A 21,165-nucleotide genomic window follows, 5' to 3' on the forward strand; every position below is an offset into this window, starting at 1 on the left:
TTTACTCTCTGCCCTTAAATCTTAAGCAATAAAGTTCAGAGTAACTGTGGTAAAAAAAGACCCTGCTTTCTGGCAAAGTTTACTGCCCAAGAGCCATCCTAGGATCCTGATCTGGAAGAGCCAGTATTTCCCATGTTTCCATCTTCCACTTTGGGAAGCAATATAGTTAGGCAGGAATATTTCCTCAAGGATCCCTCTGTGCTGATGCAGCTTTTGAGAGAGAGATCACCTTACACATTTATTCCTTTGTTGTTATGGAAATCTCTGCCCTGGTTTGCTCTGCTGTTGGGATTCTCACTGCTTTGGCCAGTACAGATGGACATTGCAAAATCTTGTTTGTCACTGTAATTTTTTTGTGTGTTACCTGCATATCCACACCAATTAGCTATGGAGTACAGGCTGTTTCAAGGACTCTTCTTAACAGAAGCATACATCTGTATAAATATAGCCAGATACCGAACACCGTGGAAGCTCTCAAACAGGTGAACTCTGTAGATCTTTCTGTCATTAATACAGTCCCATGGGAGTTAGTAGGGGTATTTCATACTGGTGCTGTATGCACATGCATCTAGAAATGAGTGTATCTGCTCTCTAGGCTTTGAAACCAAATGAACAGGTAGAAAGTGATCATTTGTCTTGGGCTTAATATAAACTAGTATTACAGTTCATTAAAGGGCTTGAACTTGTGGCTATAGAGTTTGCAGCATTGACTATATGCTCAAGGATTGAAAAGCTGTTTATTATTGTTATTCGTATTAAAGTAATGCTTACTGACTGGCCTAATTATGAAAACACATAGCAGGAGAGAGGTTCTACCTGCAAATCTTAGAGTATAAACTAAATAAGAGTGGGAGCAATATGGAAATGGAAAGCAAATGGAGGAAGTGCTAGAACTGGAACTCTCTGATCACAAACCAAAGTCTGCTTGTTTTAGCCCCACTGAATCTGCTATAATGTGATACTTTCTATCAGGAGTTTCCCCAACACCCAACCATAGATCTGGAGAGAGCAGAGAATGCTCATAAATAAGGATACCAGTTGCATGTGGGGCTTAGAACTCTCTTTTAAGTGATGTCAAGGAGATGAGCTTGCTCCTGTTGGTTGTGATAGGGGAAAACTATGTTTCATGTGCATTTGGATTACCTGGAGGTTAGGAAACATGGTAATGTGGTTGGAGTAGTAGGGCTGAATTAAGCTGGCTAAGCTGTCTGATGAGGATGTGCAGTGTGGTAACAGAGGGTGTTGCAGCAAGTCTTTCAGAAGAAATAATTTTGTCCTTGCTCAATTCTCTTCCCTGTTCAGAGATCCATGACATAATATCTCATTCCTGATCTTTGATTTCGGTTTGATCAAGAGCTACTTTACCTTACAGATGCATTTTGAGATGTCTTCAAATAGCTTTGATTTCCTTTTTGTGTTGATGTAGACCTCAGCAAGGTGCACACACACTCCTGCGACTGCCCTGGCCCGTAAGGTGATGATGATGGGTTCCAGCGTTGCAGCCGGAGGTTGCAGGACAAGCCCCCACGGAAGCCCCCACCGAGGGTTGACGCTGCTCGGCCGCTGTCCGCGGTGCTGAGCGGGCCCGGCCCTGCCGCCGCCTGCTGCCCTCGGAGAAGTCCACAGCTCTTCCGTGGCTGCAGAGCAGGACCTGCCTTGGTCCAGCTTAGCCCTGCAACGCCCCAAAGGAGCCGGTTTTCCCCTTGAAAAAACGAGAGGTTTGTGCTGGTGATGCTCCCCTTGTGCCTGTGTCTGGCCACAGACACGCTGTCATCTCTCATCTGTGGCTAAAGAAAAGGTTCTGCCTCCATGCGCTGTGAAGAAATACAAGGTAAGGTCCCACAGCAGTCTATCTGGCATGACTGGGCTTGCATTGAGAACAGACTTCTCTCCAGACATGAGCAGTTATATATAAAAATATCTAGGAATCTTACTGCTATTGCTACTGATTTGTTTTTGTAGCATCACTGGTGCTCAGAGCACTCTTGCAGAAAAAATGATAGCCTTTATCTGGAATTGTTGTGCCTTGAGGCTTCATTGGCTGAGCTGGTGCTCTAGAGGGTTGAATTTTGTCTTTCCACTTCAATTCATGTGTCTCAATGTCCAATGATAACATATAGGAGTTTAGCTAGAACATTAGAAAACTTGTCTTAGCTGTAGGTAACAAAAAGGAGATAAAACTCAGACCTTACGTTTCATACTAATTATATCCAGATGGATGTGAGGTTTGCCTCCTGGAGGAGTTTTGAGACAGTAACACTATCCCATCACAGAAATAGTGCTCACTGTCCTCCAGAGCCCACAGAATGTAAATACATATTCAAACCTGTTCACAGGAAGAGATTTCTAGAGATGTATTCTGGGTATCTGGATTTGGGCATTTTCCATGAGAATGGAAATATTGTTTCTTTACTTGTTTTTCTGAAACAGATTTCTAGTAAATACTATATTCACTGAATTTCATCTTTTCCCCATTAATCCAGTCTCCTCAAATAACTTCCACATATTTGTTCTCAGCACTCAAAATACTCTTAGAAATTCAAGATGCGTCACACAAAAGTTTCTGCCACCTTATTAGGTGGCCTTTTCTCCTGTTATGTATCCATCTTAGACCTTGCTTTTGTGAAAGTCCATGTATACAGTACCAGGCAGTTCCTTGGAGGAGCTTTGCTACTAAGTCAGGGTACCACAGTCCTAGATAGAAACTTCAGGAGCTCGAATTGGATATGAAATACAGACTAATATATCAACTGGAAATACAGCTTCTTCAACTGGTGCTTTCCCTTTGCAAAAGATACACTCTGTGCTTAAAAGTTTGAATTAATTCCTCTGGATTTCCCCCCACTTTGCTTTTCTAATGAAAAAGAAAAGTTATCTCGACACAAATGGCCTTAGCTAAGACCGCAGGCCGCAAGTATTGGCATCATCTATGGGCATCATCTTCTCACAAAACCCTGTTTAAATTCTACATGACAAGGAATCTGATTTCATCAAGTAAAGGCAATAAGAGAATTGGCATGTGGGAGAGAGCAAACACACCAAGCTTCTTAGGATCTTAGGTTTAATAAAGGGGAACTGATTCATGCACTTCCAATGTTTTCCCTACGACCATATTAGAACTATGCCAACGGAAGAAAGTATTAAATGCACATGCAAACACATTTAGGTGGGAGTAAATATTGGTTCTGTTAGTAAATAACAAGAATGACAGTAAGAATATCTAAAAAACCACAATGAACTAAGAAATAATAAGCATAATCCCTTTCATTAAAAATGTTTCACTCCATGGGGCCAGTAATCCAAGAGTGTTTCCATAAGGCTCTTGTTTTAACAGCTGTGGCCATGGTATAAAGTTTCCCATTTGTAGCCTGAGGACAATTAAAGTCCTTCTCAACACCTGATGAAATGGGCTCTTATTTACTAATTCATCTTGGTAATCAGCTGATCTTGAGGATGTTCACAGTGGATGTGTCCAGAGAAGTACAGAGATTATCTTGGAGCGTGCACTCAGGATGCCTTGGATTGCCTATTTATCCCTTCATCACTCTTTATGCAACAGGCACTTTATTCTCCTGCCTATTTCTGTTTTCCATTTAGGATTTAGTTTATGAAACTGTTTAGGCCTCAAAGAGATTATGACCACCTAGTGGTAGGCACACTTTAGAGGTTTAAATTAAAGAGACCAGGCAGGAAAATAGGAAAGGAAGAAAGATCAGGGCTAATGAGAGGGAATGACTGCAAGCAGTGAATTGCAGTTGACTATGGTGGCTATTAAATTTATGATCGCAATTTTGACTCATCTTAATTGAAGCAAGAGTATATATTGATACCACCATCTACACAGGCTTTGCTGAATATCAGTGTTCCCATTTCAGAGGAAGAACAGCAAGAAATTCACTGACCAATGACTAACAGTGCTCTTAAGAAAGACAGAAATTCTGGTGAAGACAAGAACTGGTTTCCAGTTCCTAATTTCAGGCTAGGGGATAAGCTGTGAGGACACCATTCCACGCTTCTTACACTTACCATGTTGTCCTTCACTGGCTTCTCTAGCTGACAGCAGTTCTGTAGCCAGGGTGAGGACTTCTTTCATTTGACCTTTCAGATAGTTATCTTCACCTTTTTCCTAGGTGTGGTATCAGTAACCTTCATCTCTCTCTGTGCTCTGCCTGCTTCTTTCCCAAGGCCCAGTCTGAATCCCTGAAGCTGCAGCTCCTCCCTTGCCAACATTATGTTTGCCAACAGGAGTTTCTTTCATCCTTCTCCCCCCGCCATGTTTTCTGTGCACTAAAATAAGACATTATTTTGGAATTGGGAAATCAATTTAAAAGACAAGAACTCAATGAGCTCTCTCTTGCAAAATTTTCTCCAGATTGATCCCTGTGAAAGAGAATCATGGAATGGTTTGGGCTGGAAGGGACCTTAAAGCCATCCCGTTCCAACCCCCTGCCATGGGCAGGGACACTTTCCACTAGAGCAGGTTGCTCCAAGCCCCGTCCAACCTGGCCTTGAGCACTGCCAGGGATGGGGCAGGCAAGGATGGGCAAGCCTCGCCCAGTGGATTGGCAAGCCCCATCCAACCTGGCCTTGAACACTTCACTGAATATGTAAGGGATACCCACCTTAGCAACAATCCAAATTCATGTTAGCATTCCTTTTCTTTTGGAGACAGAACTGAAAACAGCCTTGTGTGGATTGGGCTGTTTATTTGCCCTCTGGTTCCTTGGCTGGCTGTTTCAGCTGAAAGAAAACACCTTTCATTCTCCCAGGCTGTGGCAGCTCAGCAGATGAGGCGTGTGATCCAGTCTTCTTGCATTGGCCATTAACACCACGTGTCATGTAGAGGTTTGTATTCTGGGTGAATCCTTACTAGTGTGATGTTTTCATCGCCGCTCACAGCAGGGGGATCAAACAGAAGAATGGGCTGCAGATAACTGAGGAGAAAAAAAGCTCTGGAAATTTATTACTTTGTTTTTTTCATAGCGCGAACAAGAAAGAAAAGGCAACTCCTCTTGGCAAACAGTTACATTAAGTGCAGTTTGCAAGAACTGTGTATGAAAAGAAGTTGAAAGGCTTTTGATTATTCATGTAGAAAGGAAACTAAGAATAGGTAACTTGGTAAAAGAGAATTAAAAAGGATGCGGTTGAAGAAGGTATCTTGGGAATGTTGTGGTGTTTCTAATGACATAACTTGGGACTATACATGTTAATAAAAGGTAGAAAATGAATATTAAAAATATTGTAATTTTTATTCTATATAAGATTGACTGTGGACCTCACTCCAATAAAAATGTTTGACTTACTATTCAAATAAAAATCAGTCATTGGCACAGGCATAAAGAATAGCATTAACAGTAACAACTACATATAGAAAGCTAATAAACAATTGGGCTTAAGTTTCTCAGTAATTATTCAAAGCAGCAAGGTAGGGAGTAAACTGCTTATTAGAGAGTTCTTATATGTGACTCAGAAGCATTTCACATCAGGCAGCCCTCTGGACCACGGTGATGGTCCGAGGTCACCGTTTTATTACAGCCGCTGCACAGACAGCATCACATCGATGGATTTCACATTAGCCTCCCTGGTAATTTTGTTTCCCAGTGACTATGACTTCATTCTGTTCAAGAGTTATTCTTTTGAAGTGGTGGGTTTTTTTTTTTTTTCTTTTCTCCAAAGAAATAAAATACTCTGAAGTTAATCGGGGACCTCATGTGCTTTTTTACATGTCACAAGGTCATGTATGTGGGGCTGATGACAGGGTTGCAAATGGAGACAAAGTGGTCAGAGGCTGCGCTAATCCCTGGCATGAGGGATATGGAGGAGCAGCAAATAAAGCAGGGCCTATGTTAAGTGGGTGGGCAAATGCTTTTGAAAAAATCCTCTAAATAGGCTAATTCCTCTTTTCCCTTCATGGACATGGCTAGCATTGCTTTGTGTTCACCCTGGAGCTGCTCCTGGGCACTTTGCCTTCCTGGGAGGCACAGGACCAGACACCCTGTCCGTGTACCTGCGAAAACGTTCCTTGGGTTCAGCTGAACAAACTGAAACACCCCACGCTGCCCTCAGCCTTTGTTACTGCTTGCTCACCCTAAGTCCTACGTGTAGCTGCTGCTAAAGGAAAGTTTGAGGAAGTCTGCCTGTCACAGGAAGAGTTTCATTATTTCCTTAAAAAATCGTACCTGAGATAGATTTATATTTTGCTTATTTGCTCTCCTGATAAATATTCCCACCGTTCACACTCAATCACCGTAAGCCCAATGTTGCTTAGTTTGAGCTCAGATGCCACAATGATGGGCACAAATAAAGATACCACATGAAATACCACAAAACCTTTCAGCAGCAAGTAGCTTCAGGAAGGTGGTTTGTGTTCATTGCTCCCATAGAATGGAATTCAGCAGTTCAGTGAAAACAAGCAAGCAGTGTCTCTGGGCAGCACACGGCTTTAGAACAGCTTTGGGGTAGTCAGCAAAAAGAGAAAACAAGGGGGAGAAAAAGAAATGGGACTATTATTTATAAGCAGTTTGTTGATTTGGGATCACTGGATGTACCAATGTGTGTGTGCGTGATGTTTACCTTGTCCCATGCAGCGACACAGCTACAGGTGCTATTTCCTTCCCCCTTTTATAGAAATCAGATGAACATCTCTTAGTTTGTTCTCCTTTAGTAGAAAGGAGGGGAGACGGGCACCCAAGAACCCCCTGCATTTGCAATGCGGCAAGTTCCAAAGGAAACTCCCTCCCTGTTGGGGTCCAAGGTTTTGACCTGAGTCACAAGCAGAAACAGAACTAGGTCTGTGATAACACCGCATGGGACTGCAGAGCCTCCAGCTTTTCCTCTGCCCCCAGCCCAGAAGCAGCCTCGGGTATAGAGGTGGGAGAGGTGGAATTTGAAAGAGACAAGGGGAAAAAATAATTAATAATGATGTCCTGAAGTATTCCTTTTGCTTGAGTGCTCAGACAAGGCCCCTTCACACCTTAGGGCACATCCTTATTTGGAAATATTCAGCAGTAATAACAGCAATAAGAATAAAACCAACCAGCTCTTCACATGTTTACTGAGGGTTGCAAAGCTGTAAAATAAGGATTTTGGCTTTAGTGTAGGCAATTTAGCTTGACGCTGGCTTAAATTGCCTTGGATGAGGAGTAAACTGCTGACACTGACCATGGCTTCAGCCCCAGGACTGTGTGTCAGACCAGCAACCAGGGGAAAAGGGCCTCATGGTGCCTGCATGAGGGAGCAGGAACCCCCACACACTGTTTCTGGTTGCAAAAATAGAAAAGCAGAGAAATCCTCTTTTTATCTGAAGGCACCTGAGGCAGCTCTGGCAGGACACATTCATGCTGGTGTTCCCCAGCTCACGGTGCAGCAGCAGGTTTGGGGCACAACATGGCCCTGTTTCAGCAGGAGGGACAGGACAACCTCAGCACACAGGACAGCCCCACACAGGTCAGGGGAGCTGGGGAAGGTCTGAGGGTTGGTGAGTGCCTCTGTGGCAAAGGCAGCCCAGGCCAGGGCTCCTTTCTTTGGCCAGGGATGCGGGTGCTGCTGTGCAGCCCATGCAGGCAAGGCAGAAACCCAGAACTATCCCCCAGGGTCTCCCTGGCAGATCTGTTTTGCCACTCTCAGCTCTTTTCTTTTTACCGCTGCTTCCCTTCCCCTTCCATTGAAGTTTTTCCGTCTTGACCAGCAGCTTCAGTGTCACCTCTTCAGATGTCACCTTCCATCCCCTCCTTCACAATGCTCACCCTTCCCCAGATCATTTCTACACACTTTAAAAACAAACAACAAATCACCATCGTCACCACATCTTTCCCTCTAAATCCAGAGCCGTGCATCCACCGTGGCTAGGACAGGCTCATGGCAAAGCTCAGCAGAGGCCGCACAGGGATTCCGGGGCTGGGGAGGTGCCCAGAGAGCCATGGATTGAGACCTCCCTGTGGCCCTGGAAGAACCGAGGCCTCAGAAGGGGGGCTTCCAAAAAACAGGGATACTGCCCCGCACCGGCTTCCCAGCAAAGAACTCTCAGGGCTGGGCTGCCAAATGGGATGGAAGCAAGAGCCGTTTAGGTATTAATATCCATATTTATGCACACAAGCATATATATATTTGTACATGTATTTATATATGCTTGTATAGGGATCTATAGATAGGCACACATGTATGTGCATTCATAAGAAAGGCCCAGCACCCGCTGAAAGCAGGAGAAGGGGTGTGGAAGTGAGGGACCCACACACCAGGATGGAGGTGACATTGGGATAGGTCGGGCACCCAGCTTGTCTCCCCATGCAGGACAGTGCCATCACAACCACAGGGACAGCCACGGGTAGGGGATTGGGCCCACAGGGTAAGGAGCGCTGCGAGGGATGGGCTGGAGCCAGGAAGGGGACTGGGAATGCCCCAAACTGCCCCAGAAGGAAAAGGAAAAAGATCCCGCTCCATGAAAGGGACTTTACAACCCCCCTTTTCAGAATTAGAAATGAAATATAAAAATTAAATAAAAACTGGGAACCTACAGAGGGATTGGGTTTGGGGGGGGTTCAGCATCGCGTACATTAGATGAAAGTAATGTGGGTGCTACGAATATAAGACGAAAATACACCTAATTCCATCATCATATAGATATAATATATTTCACTCTCACCACATAAATACAAAACATCCAAATATCCAAAACATTCAGAACAAAAGTTAGTAGCAAGGGCTCAGCGCTCGATTCATCCATTATTTGTTTCTTTTCCCGACTAGTTGCCTAGAAACTTCCGACGTAAATAATTTACAATAAAGTTACTATTTTCTTTCTGTCCAGCTCCTTCTGCCCACTTCTAGAATTAATTCTCTATTCTACAGCAACCATTCCACTTGTCGTCAATTTTTTTTTTCTCTTTTTTCTTTTCTTTTTTTTTTTTTTTTCTTTTTTTGGTTACAGTTTGGTGGCACGGATTTATACAGTTTGTAAACGTTAAACTTGAAAGAAAGAAAAGAAACTTCAAACCAAAGTCAAGAATATTAATCGCTTGTTTCCAAAGAACTAGCTAAAAGTACAGCATCCCTTTTCCGGCAAATCATTCAAGTAGCGAGATTGAACAGGAAATATTCGATCCGGAATACTAGATGAATACATGTTTGTGGAGAAAATAGCAGTAGGAATTATGAAGGCAAAAAAAAAAAAAAAAAAAAAGGAGGAGCTTGTTACATAGAAGTATTTTAAAGTACAAAAATAACATTAAAAGATACGCTTTTTATATTTGAAATTCGTTTTAAATGAAGTGTGAGCGATATACGCGAGGGTTGTTTTGGGAGGAAGGAAGGCTAAAGATTGGTTTTGTTTCATTTTGATGCGCGTTGAGATTTTTTGGGGAAAAAAATCGAATAGAAGAAAAAAATTAACAGAAAAAATACTATCGCAACAGATCCGGATGCAAATCGAGTCGCGATTTATCCATCATTTATCTGCAGATTTGTTTTTACAGAGAAGGACCTCGGGGCTGGCCAGTGGGAATGCGGGGGGGAAAAAGTGGGGGGAAAAATAAAGGAAAATAAAGGCGAAAAAAGGGGCTTTGTGTTAACTCGAAGGGGGAGACAGTTTGATTCAAAACCTCTGCAGCCGCTGGTTTCTGTCTCCCCGCTCCGTGCGTGTATTTGCCAGGCAGCCCGCTCCGGCCCTTCCCACGTTCGGGATTCAGGGTGGAAAAGGGAAGCTGCTGGCCGTTTTTCCGGCTGGTGCTCCGGGCGAGCGGCACGGAGCTTTCCCGGGGACTGCAGTGCAGTGGGTGTGTTGGAACGGGGGCCACGGGTGGAGCCCCCAACCCCTTGTGCTTTGGAGTCACTGAGGGGGAAAAAAACAAACCCGGGCATCACCTGGCAGCTCCATCTTCCTCTCTTCGAAATCCCTTTCCCTCGCTTGACATTGGACACAGCGGGCCTGAAAAGAGCCAAACCGCACCCCGTCCACTCTCCCTCCTCTTCCCTTTCCTACCGGTGGCAAAGCAAAGGAACAGACACCCCCCTCCCTCCCCGAAAGGACACACGGAAGCCGGGCCGGCTGGGCAGGGGAGCGGCGGGGGCTGCCCCGCTCCCGCAGCCCCCAGTCGCTGCCTCGCCTCTCCCCGCGGGCACCGGGGCCCCGCTCCTCTCCGCACCGGCCCGCGGAGGGAACCGCGACGAGGGGCTTGGAGGCGGCGAGGAAGGGAAGAAGGGGTGGATGGAGGGGCCCGCCGCGCCGCCCGCCCCATAAATATCGCCACAAATAGAGACTATAAATATAAATACGGGGAAGTTACTTAGAGTCAGTCCAGTGCTTTTTTCTCAGCGCTTTCTTTATTGTTGGTCCGGGAGTAGGGCTCGAAGGCCGACGAGCTCAGGTAGCGGGCCGACAGTTCCTGCAAGTTGCCCGCCAGCGAACCGGCCACGGCCAAGGGCGCGGAGGAGAGCCGCCCGGCCACAGAGCCCAGCAGCGCGGGCACCGGCAGCCCGAACAGCCCGTGCCCGGCGGCGGCCGCCCCGTGCAGCGCTGCCGGCGGCGGGGGCCCGGCCGCGGTGCTGGCGGCCGGTGGATGCGGGGAGCCACCGCCGCCGGGACCCGCCGCCGCCGCCGCCGCGCTGCCGCTGCCCGCAGCCAGGCCGGGCCCGCGTAGCGCCGAGCCCAGCGCTCCGGTAGCGCAGGGAGGCAGGAGGCCCGGCAGCCCCGGCGGGGAGAGCAGCCGGCCTTGCTCCAGCAGCCGCAGGACGCTGCAGGTAGCGGCTGTCTCGGACACCACCGACCGCAGCTCGGAGTCCTTGCCCTGGTCCTTTTTCTGCTTGGTGCGCCGGTTCTGGAACCAGACCTTGACCTGCAGGCCGGGGAGAGAGCAGGGTCAGCGGGGCGGGCTGCCACCGGCGCCCCCCGACCGGTGCCCGGGCCCCGCGGGGCGGAGCGGGAGGGCTGCGGGGCGGGGGGGGGGGGGGTGTTTCCAGCCCGCACCTGCTAACGGGAGCGCTTTAGGAACGCACAGAGCGACCCTTTCCCACCCCCCAAGCCCGGGTTTCCCCGTTTTGGGGCTCGCCCGGGGGGAACAGGGAGCAAACACTCCTTATGGCACTGCGTCTGTAGCCGGATCCGTCTCACTCTATCCGATTTCACCTTACGCCATCCCTTTTCCCAACGGTTCATTCCGAGCCAGCTCAGCCCCAAGACCTCAGGACCCGCTCTGCGTTCCAACACTGCTGCCTGCCCAGGCCCAGCTGCCTTTCCTGTGTGGGACAACAACTCCATGCTCCCTTTCCAACCTCCTGGCCTGGACTTTCTCTCCCCATCCATTTCAGACAATACTGAACTCCCAACTGAAATCCTGGAAACCACTCCGGGGAATAATAACAATAATGATAACAACACCCAAACCAAGCCCCCGAACACCCGTGGCGGTTTCTGTAACCTACGAGCTATTGAACTTGTCATTCCTACCCAGCAAGGGAAAGAAAAAAGGCAATTATCTTGTCAGGGGGGTTATTACTGCACGATGTTTTGCAAAAATATGAAACCGCCTCTCCAAAGTTTGGGCTTTTTTAGATGCTTCCCCGCACTCTCGCACACTTTTAACCCGCCTGCCGGCCCACGGCCTCTGCTCTGCCGGACGGAGGGGCCGGAAATACAGGCACCCAAAATACGGCCCGAACTTCAGGCCCGTCCCCGCATCTCCCGTACCCAAGGCAGAGCTCCTCTAACCGGCAGCCCCCGGGACGGTGCCAGCTTCCCCCCGATATTCCTCTTGCTGCTGGCCGGGAGCGCCTTGGCCGCTCCTCGCCTCTCCGCGGCCGCAGCCGCGCAACTCCGCCCCCGGGGCAGCCCGCACCGGCGCCGCGGAGCCGGGAGCCCTGAGCCCCGACGGGGCCTGGGTAGGTCCCCGGGGAGGGAGCCGCGCTCCGGCCCGGGGAAGAGTTTGGCTTCATGGCCAAGCTCCCTCGGCCCCGCGCAGACGGGGGGCCATGTGCGGCGGAACCCCCCTTGGCCGCAGCCGTTCCCGGCCCGCACACAGCGGCAGGTCCCTCAGCCGCGCACCCCTAGCTCCATCCCTTCTCCCGACCCGACACGCGTGGGCCTCCAGCCGCCAGCTCCCTCGGCCAGCGCGGCGGCACGCAAGAGGCGCGCAAAGGACACGCAGGGCCGCAGCGCCGGCCCACACGTGGGGCCTGGCGCAGGGGAGCTGCCCGGGCCGGGATGGGAGGTTCCACGGAGGACACGGGACAGGGACAGGGACAGGGCAGCCGCGGGTTCCCGTCCTGCTGGGACTACCTGAGTCTCGGAGAGATTGAGCTGGCGGGCGAGCTCGGTGCGCTCCCGCCCCACGACGTACTGGCAGCGCTGGAACTCCATCTCCAGGCGGTAGAGCTGCTCGGCGGTGAAGGAGGTGCGGGTCCGCTTGGGACGGTCCAGATCAAGCCCTTTGGGCAGAATAATCTCTCTGATTGAACCTTTGGCATCTGGCAAAGAAAGGCGCAGTCATTTTTCCACCCAGGCAACCTTCCTCTCCCATTTCCTCCCCCCGTTTTATCAATCCTTTTAATATTTACGAATGAAAGAGGCGTCGCCAGCGCCTTCAAGCCCAAGCCCTGAGTCGGGATGGAGACTGCGGCACTGCACCTACCCACTGCACCCGAGGAAGGGGATAAAAATCCCCAAACACCCAACAGAGAAGGAAGGAGGGGGCGATGGGGGCCCAAAGCTCTGGAAATAATCCCCTCAGCCCAGTTAAAAATCGTTTTGATTTTGAATATATCACACTGACACTACAACACTGCGGCATCACCCACGTTCTCTCTGGAAAGCTGGGGAAGGATCCTCCAGGCCGGGCTTTGTGCCTGGAGCTCAGGGCTACTCTTTGTTCCCCCTGAGCTCCAGGTTAGGGCTCACTGGAAGCCACCCCCTACTCCCCCAAAATAGAAAACCTCCCTGTTATCAATGTATTGAATTTTGTTAGAAGTTTTCCATGGAAAATAAGGCAGACAGGAGCTTTCTGGGCACAGGCAGCGCTGGCTGTGTGCCCGCCCTGGATGTGGGGACACCCCAGCCCACCCCGCAGCCGGAGCAAGCAAGCTCCGGGGTTTTGGCAAACAGGAGAAGAAGGAGGGGAGGAAAAAGGGGAAAAAGCTAACCCAAGGCACCAAACAGCCCGCAGAAACCTCACTCCTCTGGTAGCCCGGACCGAAAGAAAGAGGGACAAATCTTGTTAACACCAGTGTCAAGCCAGAGCCAGATTCATGTTACATTAAAGCCTTCCCAACTTTGCTTTCCGTAATTTTACCTCCTCGGTACGTTTTAAATCAGAGACAATCACATCATTTTAATCTGACCCCCTCTCTGGGTCAATCGGTCGCGCAAGGATTAATTATTGTTTACAAGGCCTTGCTTCGCACTAATTTTGGTCCGATTCTGTTCACTCCCTCCTCCCCCAAAATGCATCTTAATAAACCCGAAATTTCTGCAGGTAAATTTTAAATTATGGTTATTATTTTTTCGGAGGGGGGAGGAATAGGATGATTTAATTACTTCAGCCTGGAGAGAAGACGAGGGGTGAGGGAAATTCAACGTGCAACTATATAATATATGATAAGGATTAAGAAGCCCGTCGTGGTGCCTCCATTCGTTTTAAGGGTGATGGCTATTCCAAACCAGCCCTTTCTGCGGGGGACCCTCCTGCCCGCTTCCACCCCAGGCAGGAACCGCGGCCCCGCGCCATTGTGCGCGACGGGCGGGATGCGCGGGCGCGGAAGGAGCGCGCCCGGCCGCGGGGCAGAGCCAGCGCCAGAGCCGCGGCCCCGGCGGGCTCCCTGCTGGGACGGGCACCCAGGGAGAGGTGCAACGCGGGGAATAAAACCCGTTAAAACCCGACGGGACCGGGCGGAGCCGGGGGGGAACCACCGCGGCCGAAGTTCTCCCGCAGCCTCGGGGGCGATTCGCCGCAGCACACGGGGCTGGAGCGCGGTGCAGGGCCGCAGGAAGAGCTTCCAAGCCAGGGGGGGGACCCAAGGCAAAGCGACGAAATAAGCACAGCTCACAGCTCACCCCCACCCGCCGCGAAATCCTTCAAACTCATACCTCTAACTAGGATCCTCCTGCAATAGTCCGGGTCAGCCGAACTAGATTTACTTTTATTACAACCTTCCGTAGCTGCAGAGGCAGAAAAAGTCCCTTGCTGATCCTTCAAAAAAGAAGTAGAAATATTTCCTTCAGCCCCTTTGCTTTCCTTGCCCTCTTTATGTCCGTTCTTCGAGACCCGGTTAGCTTCAGTCTCTGAACTGCATCTAACGTCCATTTTGTCTTGTTTCCCAAACATGTAGTGCAATAAAAACAAAACAGAGGAAAAAAAAACACCAACAACAAAAAAAAATAGAAGAGTAGAAGAAGAAGAAGAAGGCGAAGTCTATGTTGGATATTGCACGGCTTAGGGTCAGATCGGTGGGGATCTGTAAAAGCACCTTGAGTAAGGAAGATCGGGTTTTATCCCACTGGAAAAGCAGCGGCTTCCTCAGTCCCAGCGTCCTAATGTGAGTGTCCAGCTTCCCAGAGCGCCCAGTGATCAGGTACTCAACAGTACAACTCTAAAATGATTTAATGTCTGCCTTATTACAGAGACATGTAGTTGTTAGACACACAGAGGGACGCGCACTCGCTGTTTCAATTGATTACGGGTAATTTTGCAGCCTCCACATTTAGGTTACCTCATGAATACACTAAATTGTTTGGATAATATATCAGATCGTAATGGATGGTTTGTGTGCTTGTCCCCAATCAAGTAGAGTTTAGCCAGTGAATAAACTGAAATGATTGGTCTTGCTTTCAGGAAACACACAATCAAAAGACTGAGACTTCCAGAAAAAAAAAAAAAAAGGGAGAAAAAAAAAAAGGAGGAAAAAAAAAAAAAAAGGGGGGGGGGGGAGAGGGAAAAAAAAAAACTTTTGACAAGATTCACCCTGAATTGTTAGCACCATTAGCAGCCATTATTAACTTTCTTCAGTATGCCTTTGACCTCCCGATTATAGAGTGGCTTTCTCCAAAGCACGCCAAATAAATCTGAATAAAGCTGCTGGGAAGGGCTGGAAAAATGCAGTTGCAGGGGGGTGGAAAAAGCAAAAACCCACCAACAAAACCACAGCCAAAAAAAGGAAAGAGCCCCCGGAATTCTAAACAAACAAACAGATCCCCAGCACGCACACGCATCAAAAGTTGGTCCTTCCAGCAGATCTCTCCAATGAAGCAGGTTATCTTGGCCAGCAGAAATCCTCGTTAACACATCTCCCCACAGACAGCCATCTTAAACTCCTACCTCTCCTTACTTCAGTCCCGATACTTGCTTTTTGTGCTTCTCCCTGTGTGTGTATGTGTGCGTGCATGTGTGTGTGCTAATTCTGCACCTTCGCAAACACTGAACCTATTCGCAGAGCCTGCTCATTGGGGAAAAAAAAAAAAAAAGGAGGAAGAAAAAAAAGAGCCAGCTTTGTGCTCAGTGGATCCAGGAGGGGGGAGAAAGGGAGAGGGGGAGAAAGAGGGAAAGAGGGAGGGAAGGAAAGGGAAGGAGGGAGGGAGAGAGAGAGATAGCCCGTGAAAAATCTCAACTGCGTTATCCACTAAAGGAGAAAAAAAGTTTTACTCTAGCTATTTCATTGTCTCTGCTACAATATCTTTGAGAACCGCAACAGCCAGTAATCCAATAAGACCGTTGATTAGGCTACAATGATTCAATTCAAGCAAATGGCCTTGTGCAAAGAGCATGCTCCAGTCCTTCTTGTCACCTTGCAGGGCAGAAGCCCTCTTCATGCTGCTCTCCTTATTCATTCCTTTATGGGAAATGTAGAGCAAAAGGAGTGAAAGATGGCAATTATCTAATTGGACTATTAACAAACAATTCTCTGAGTGTGGCTGTCTGGCAGTGGTTCTTGGGCGAGGTGAAAGGCCACATGTTGCACTGGCCCCATTCACAAAGAGTTTAGGGGCCTGAGAGGGAGAGAAAGAATTTTCCCTGAGAATTTTTCACACAAACACCGAAGTATCCATCAGGAGCGCTCCTCTCCGCCTCGCCCTCCGCCTGCCTGGGAATGCTACCCACCTGGAGCAGGCTGGGGGAGCTCTGTGGTTTACTGCATGGGGAGAGCAGCGGGTAAAGGCAGAACAGGGCGCTCTTCCCTTGGCCAGAAATGCTCAGCCCCAAGGGCCTCATCCTGCTCCCTCTGGAGGAATAACAGCCCCCGTCCCACAGGACCCAGTCTTTGTGCATGGTGTTGTAATGGAGTGAAGGATCCAGTGCTAGGGTTTCATTGTCATAAGTAGGATGTTCAGGGGAGAAAAGGAAAGAAGGGGAGAAGAGAGAGGAGAAAGGAAGGGAAAATGAAAGAAAGAAAGGAAAAATAAATTAAAAAAGAAAAGAAAAAAGAAAAGAATATAGAAAACAAAAAAGAAAAAAGAAAAAGAAATGAAAAAGGAAAGGAAAAGAGAAAAGAAAAGAAAAAAGAAAAGAAAAGAAAGAAAAAAAAGAAAAGAAAAGAAAAGAAAAAAGAAAAGAAAAAAGAAAAGAAAAGAAAAGAAAAGAAAAGAAAAGAAAAGAAAAGAAAAGAAAAGAAAAGAAAAGAAAAGAAAAGAAAAGAAAAGAAAAGAAAAGAAAAGAAAAGAAAAGAAAAGAGAAAGAAGAGAAAAGGAGGAAGAGGAAGTTCCTAGATGCATTTCAATGAGTTGTCTTTAGTGGACATCTTAAAACTTGTTAATTTTTCCACAAATCACAGCCTGATTTATTTTTATTACCACTGTCTGAAAAGTCAGATTGAGATCAAGGACCTGCCTCTAAGATTTTCATCAAGCCCTATCATTTCAGTGATATTCATACATACAAGTGGAGGTAAAATATCCTTATTATGGACCAAGCCTGGTCCATTTTCCTTACAGCCAATGCATCTCAGCAATCTCTGGTGGTCTGTTGTTATTAGTTACTACTTGTATGGCAGTCATACCCAGGGGCCCCAAATAAATCACAGCCCCATTGTGCAAGGCTTCATGCAGATACAGAGAGAGGATGGAAGGAGTTCATTTCCTCCATGGATTCACAATGCTGTGCAAAAGCCTGCTGTGTGAAGGGATGCTTGTGAAAATGTACGTTTAAGAGAGATTTGGTCCTTTCAGGAGAGGTGCAACAAGTGGATGGCGATTAATGGGAATGTTTTTCATGTAGCTGAAGTATAGGGTTGTGTTTAGCAGGTAAGCTTTGTTGTGTGATATACATAAATATATACATGTATGTGTATGCATAGGCAAGGTAGTATCAACAATCCTGGCTGGATGTTTGTATAATACTAAATGAGACAAAGTTCTGTTTCAAACATTTTTTACATAACAGATATGTTTTCTTAGACAGAATAGGCATAACAATTCCCCTAAGAGGTCTAGTGTGAAATACAGAGAGCAATTATAATTGTATTTGCGTAGGTGTGTGGGAGTATGTATGACATTGGCCCTCATGTTTTTCATTACACTAATGTCTAGGCATAGGCCATAATAATAAACATGGAGCTATTGAACTCAATTACACTGTTTGAAGCTGAGTATCTGGAGATTAAATATTGTATTTGTGTGATAATTGGGCTTTTTTAACATTTATTTTATTTTACTTACCACAAGGACCTGATCCAAAGCTCACTAAAGGCCAGAGGTATTTTGTTCTACATGTGGAAAATCTTAAATGCATTGCAACCCCCTTTTGTCTATAGAAGTCAGTGCTATAAAAAGGCTTTCCCCTATTAAATATGTTAAATTTGCTTTCACACATTACGAACACAGTACTGTTGAAGATCTGGAAATTCAAATAATGAGTCTAATACTGCAGCAAACTTGTAGTGAGCAGACAGGTCTACCCACACACAGGTCTAGCCACACACAGCTCACTTCCTTTAATTGAGGTCCACTCATCTGCAACAAATAGCAAAGTCCAGAACTGTACAGGGAAACTCAGCATTTTACCATTATGAAGTCAACATTACTCTAGGTTTGTCTGTTTCTCATTAGCCTAATCTTCCTTTCAAGTATTCTCATTTATCTTTTTTCTCAATAGACTTGAAATTAAGCATTCTGGAATATTATGTTCTTGCAGGACATACATCCACTTCTCACTGTAACAACTCGAGGTCTCTCCACAGCTGCAGCACACTTACATCTACATTCATGTGCCACTGGATAAGCAGATGAAGGGTTAACCGTCTTCCCATAAAACAGTGCTTAAAAATGACTTAGCAGGTAACACAGGTGCTCCCTGGCTGTACTTTGCTATGTGGACTACCTTATGCTTTTCAAATACAGAGTATACAGCTTTATTAGTTCACATTGGCATGTAGAAGACTGAAGAAATTGTTTCTCATTGACTGTCATTATTTATATTATTTTTATCTCTATCCAATGGGTGGGAAAGATACCCATTATTGCTTCTACTTCCTAAACTCTTCTTTGTCAAAGAAATGTTTCTCTCCTAAACTCTCTTTAAGGCTTGCAACGGCAAGCTGGTTATCACAGTCTGAACATGGTGCTGAATTGCTACTGAGCTTCAGTGCTTGTGCTTATAGAACCATAGAATCATAGAAGTCTTGAAGGAAAAAGAACCATCAAAAGGATTCTGTGTTTAATACATTTAATTTACTAATTGATATGTATTCCTATCCAAATAATATTCCTTAGGAGTACTAGCTTTTGTGCACTTGAAGAGCTGGCTCCTGCCCTCCTTTGCTCTGGTTTACAGAGTCATCCTAATAGACTTTGGCTGTGGTGGGTGGTTACAGGACTCAGCTGAAGAAGAAAGAGAGCCAGCCCAGCACTCACAGACAGGTAGGTTAATGTACATACCTAACAACCTGCTCTGCTCTCTGTGGCAGGCACTCATTGCCCCAGCTGGGGCAGATGCAAGAAGAGGAGGGAAAGCTCTCCCAGCATGCTCTCAGCCCTGAGATAAAAAGGCATGACTCAGAGATCTTCTTAATCAAAAGACTTATCTCTGTGTTTAATAGCCCTAAGTAGTTTTTTGTTCCATTAATTTATCTAATTATTTTGATTCAGACTATTTGTTGTTGAATTTACAGATGCATTCAGCAAGCATACTTGTTTAGCAGAGGGTATATGAACTGGTACCTTGGGGCTGAGCATCTTCCTGGTTATTTCAAATTAACAGAGGATATGGTGGGTGCTCGTAAGGATACATTACATGTGGAAATGTCAAGGAGTTGTTACGAAGAGGTCCTACCATGCATCCTTGATCACTGTTAAAGACAAATGAAGGAGAAACAGAAAACCTCATTACTATGGGCACAGGTGTTCTGGGACAGGAAGTTTCTGTCCAGTGTGACAGTCTGTGAGCAGAGAAGATGATGTTCTTCATGAAGGGAGGAGGTTCACCAGGAGGTTCTTCTTTCATACGGGTATCAGTGCTGTGCTAACCACCAGGAGCTTCTTGAAACCACCTTCTTGAAGCAATGTGCGCAGCATAATTAACAGCCCTGCTGCTCTTGCAGATATTCACTGCTAGGAAGGAAATTGTTACACAATTTAAGATGAACTAGGGAAATTTCAGCTTATACGTACTACTGTGTAATGAGGGGACATTTTAACAGCATATGCCAAGCCCTTATTTGAAGATGGCAATTTGTTCTAGTGGAAATTGGTTCTGTCTCTTGCAAGTGAGCCTAGAAAATAGTCCTCTTTCCACATAGGTGAGCAGTATCCTTGAGTAACAGGATCATGTCTTTACCTGGAAGCTTTACACTGCCTTTGAAGGAAAGGATTGAAGTCTGTGACTCAGTTCAGCTTTCTGTGTGACGTGGAAGATAAGGCTGTCATGTCTGTGGCTGTCTGTATGGCTAGAAACATTGCTAATTCCACTTCCTCAAGGACTGATAGCCAGGTACATTTGTGTTGTTCAGTGGCATGTGAGTCCCTGCATCACAATATAAAGCACATCACAAGGTTTGTTTTATGGTAAACTAAATGTCACAGGTTCACAAGAACTCTACCAGGTAAGGCAAAGCCAATTTTTCTCTGTCTTAAAGTGGGCAACACCATCCTGCATTGGTATGAAATAGGGAGGTAGCTCTGATTCCAAATAGGGTTCATCAGCTTTTATGCAGGTATTGTGTCCTTCGTGCCGGGTCCTATATATTCCTCTTTGAGCAAGCGTTCTGCAAGAGAACTATTTAAAATAAATTAACATATCCAGACATCTATTTGAAATAAAGTTTCGGATTGAGATAATGAATGTTATTGCTTGTGACTGTTACGTTCCCATGCTTTGCTACTCTCCTGGTTAGTAGCCTGATGCAGAATACAGAACTTGCTGCTTCTTAATTTTCCTGCATACTTTGCCAGTAATTGCAGTATTGTCTCGACCAGATACTAAACCGAGCATATTGGCAGGACTTAGCAGTGCTGTTCTGCAGGCCAGTAATAATGAGCATGGGTATCACACGTGTATCATGATTAATCACGTTGTGGTCATTATGAGCTGCCCCTTACAGTTATCAATCTGGGCAGTGGATTAATACAAAGCTTCATTGCCTGTATCATGCCCATGGCATATGCGAGCCATCTGAACAATGGTGAGACACGATTCTTTTCATGAGAGAAAACTGTGAATTAAGAGGAAATACTGTTTGCTCTTGGACAGCAGATTGAGAGCCTTTGCTTTCAGCCTCAGCTGTGTCACTGCCTCCCTCTGTTACCACCAGCACCTGAACACTCAAACTCCCTCTGCCTTCGTTTCACCCTCTCCTGACAAGGGTACCGGCTTTACCAACTTTGCTTGAGCACTCTTGAGTATTTACCACCTCAAAAGCTATTAGCCCATGAACCTTTACTGTCGGTACTGAAGCTTTTGCAGTCCTATTCATTCCCATAGTCACTACAAGCAAGCCTGAAGGTTTAAACAGCACAAGAGAAGTTTGCATTTGGTTTGTATTTAGGCTAGTAGATGTGATCTGCACTCTTTTCAATACTTGGAGTTTTAACATTGAAGACCTATGCATCAGAAGGGAAAAAGGTCAGATTTGGGGTTAAAAAATTAAGTTCTTTTGTTTTAAGGGCTTAAGTCAGACAGATCAGATTGAACGGAAAGCATGTCTCAAATACTCATAACTGTGGTCTCGAGGAGCCAGAGGAAGGCTGTACAGGAC

General features: G+C 46.6%; 1 protein-coding gene across 1 annotated transcript; it reads right to left on the bottom strand.

Moving 5' to 3' along the window:
- Nucleotides 1-9,985: 9,985 nt before the first annotated feature.
- VAX1 (ventral anterior homeobox 1) lies at nt 9,986-14,309 on the bottom strand. Its single transcript, XM_065672953.1, has 3 exons — nt 14,072-14,309; nt 12,269-12,456; nt 9,986-10,829 (listed from the first exon to the last, which is right to left on the bottom strand). Exons 1-3 carry the CDS (start codon nt 14,307-14,309, stop codon nt 10,287-10,289), a joined length of 969 nt encoding a protein of 322 aa, XP_065529025.1. The 3' UTR covers nt 9,986-10,286.
- Nucleotides 14,310-21,165: the final 6,856 nt, after the last annotated feature.

The sequence above is a fragment of the Lathamus discolor genome, chromosome 3 (genome assembly GCF_037157495.1).
Source record: "Lathamus discolor isolate bLatDis1 chromosome 3, bLatDis1.hap1, whole genome shotgun sequence".
Lineage (NCBI taxonomy): Eukaryota > Metazoa > Chordata > Aves > Psittaciformes > Psittacidae > Lathamus > Lathamus discolor.

Bases quoted from the DNA above. Each gene is read 5' to 3' on its own strand.
- VAX1 (XM_065672953.1), bottom strand. From the start codon at position 14,309: ATGTTTGGGAAACAAGACAAAATGGACGTTAGATGCAGTTCAGAGACT. The intron at 12,457-14,071 runs GTATGAGTTTGA...TTTCTTTGCCAG, and splicing joins CAGGAGGATCCTAGTTAGAG to ATGCCAAAGGTTCAATCAGA. The intron at 10,830-12,268 runs GTAGTCCCAGCA...CCCGGCCTGCAG, and splicing joins TCAATCTCTCCGAGACTCAG to GTCAAGGTCTGGTTCCAGAA.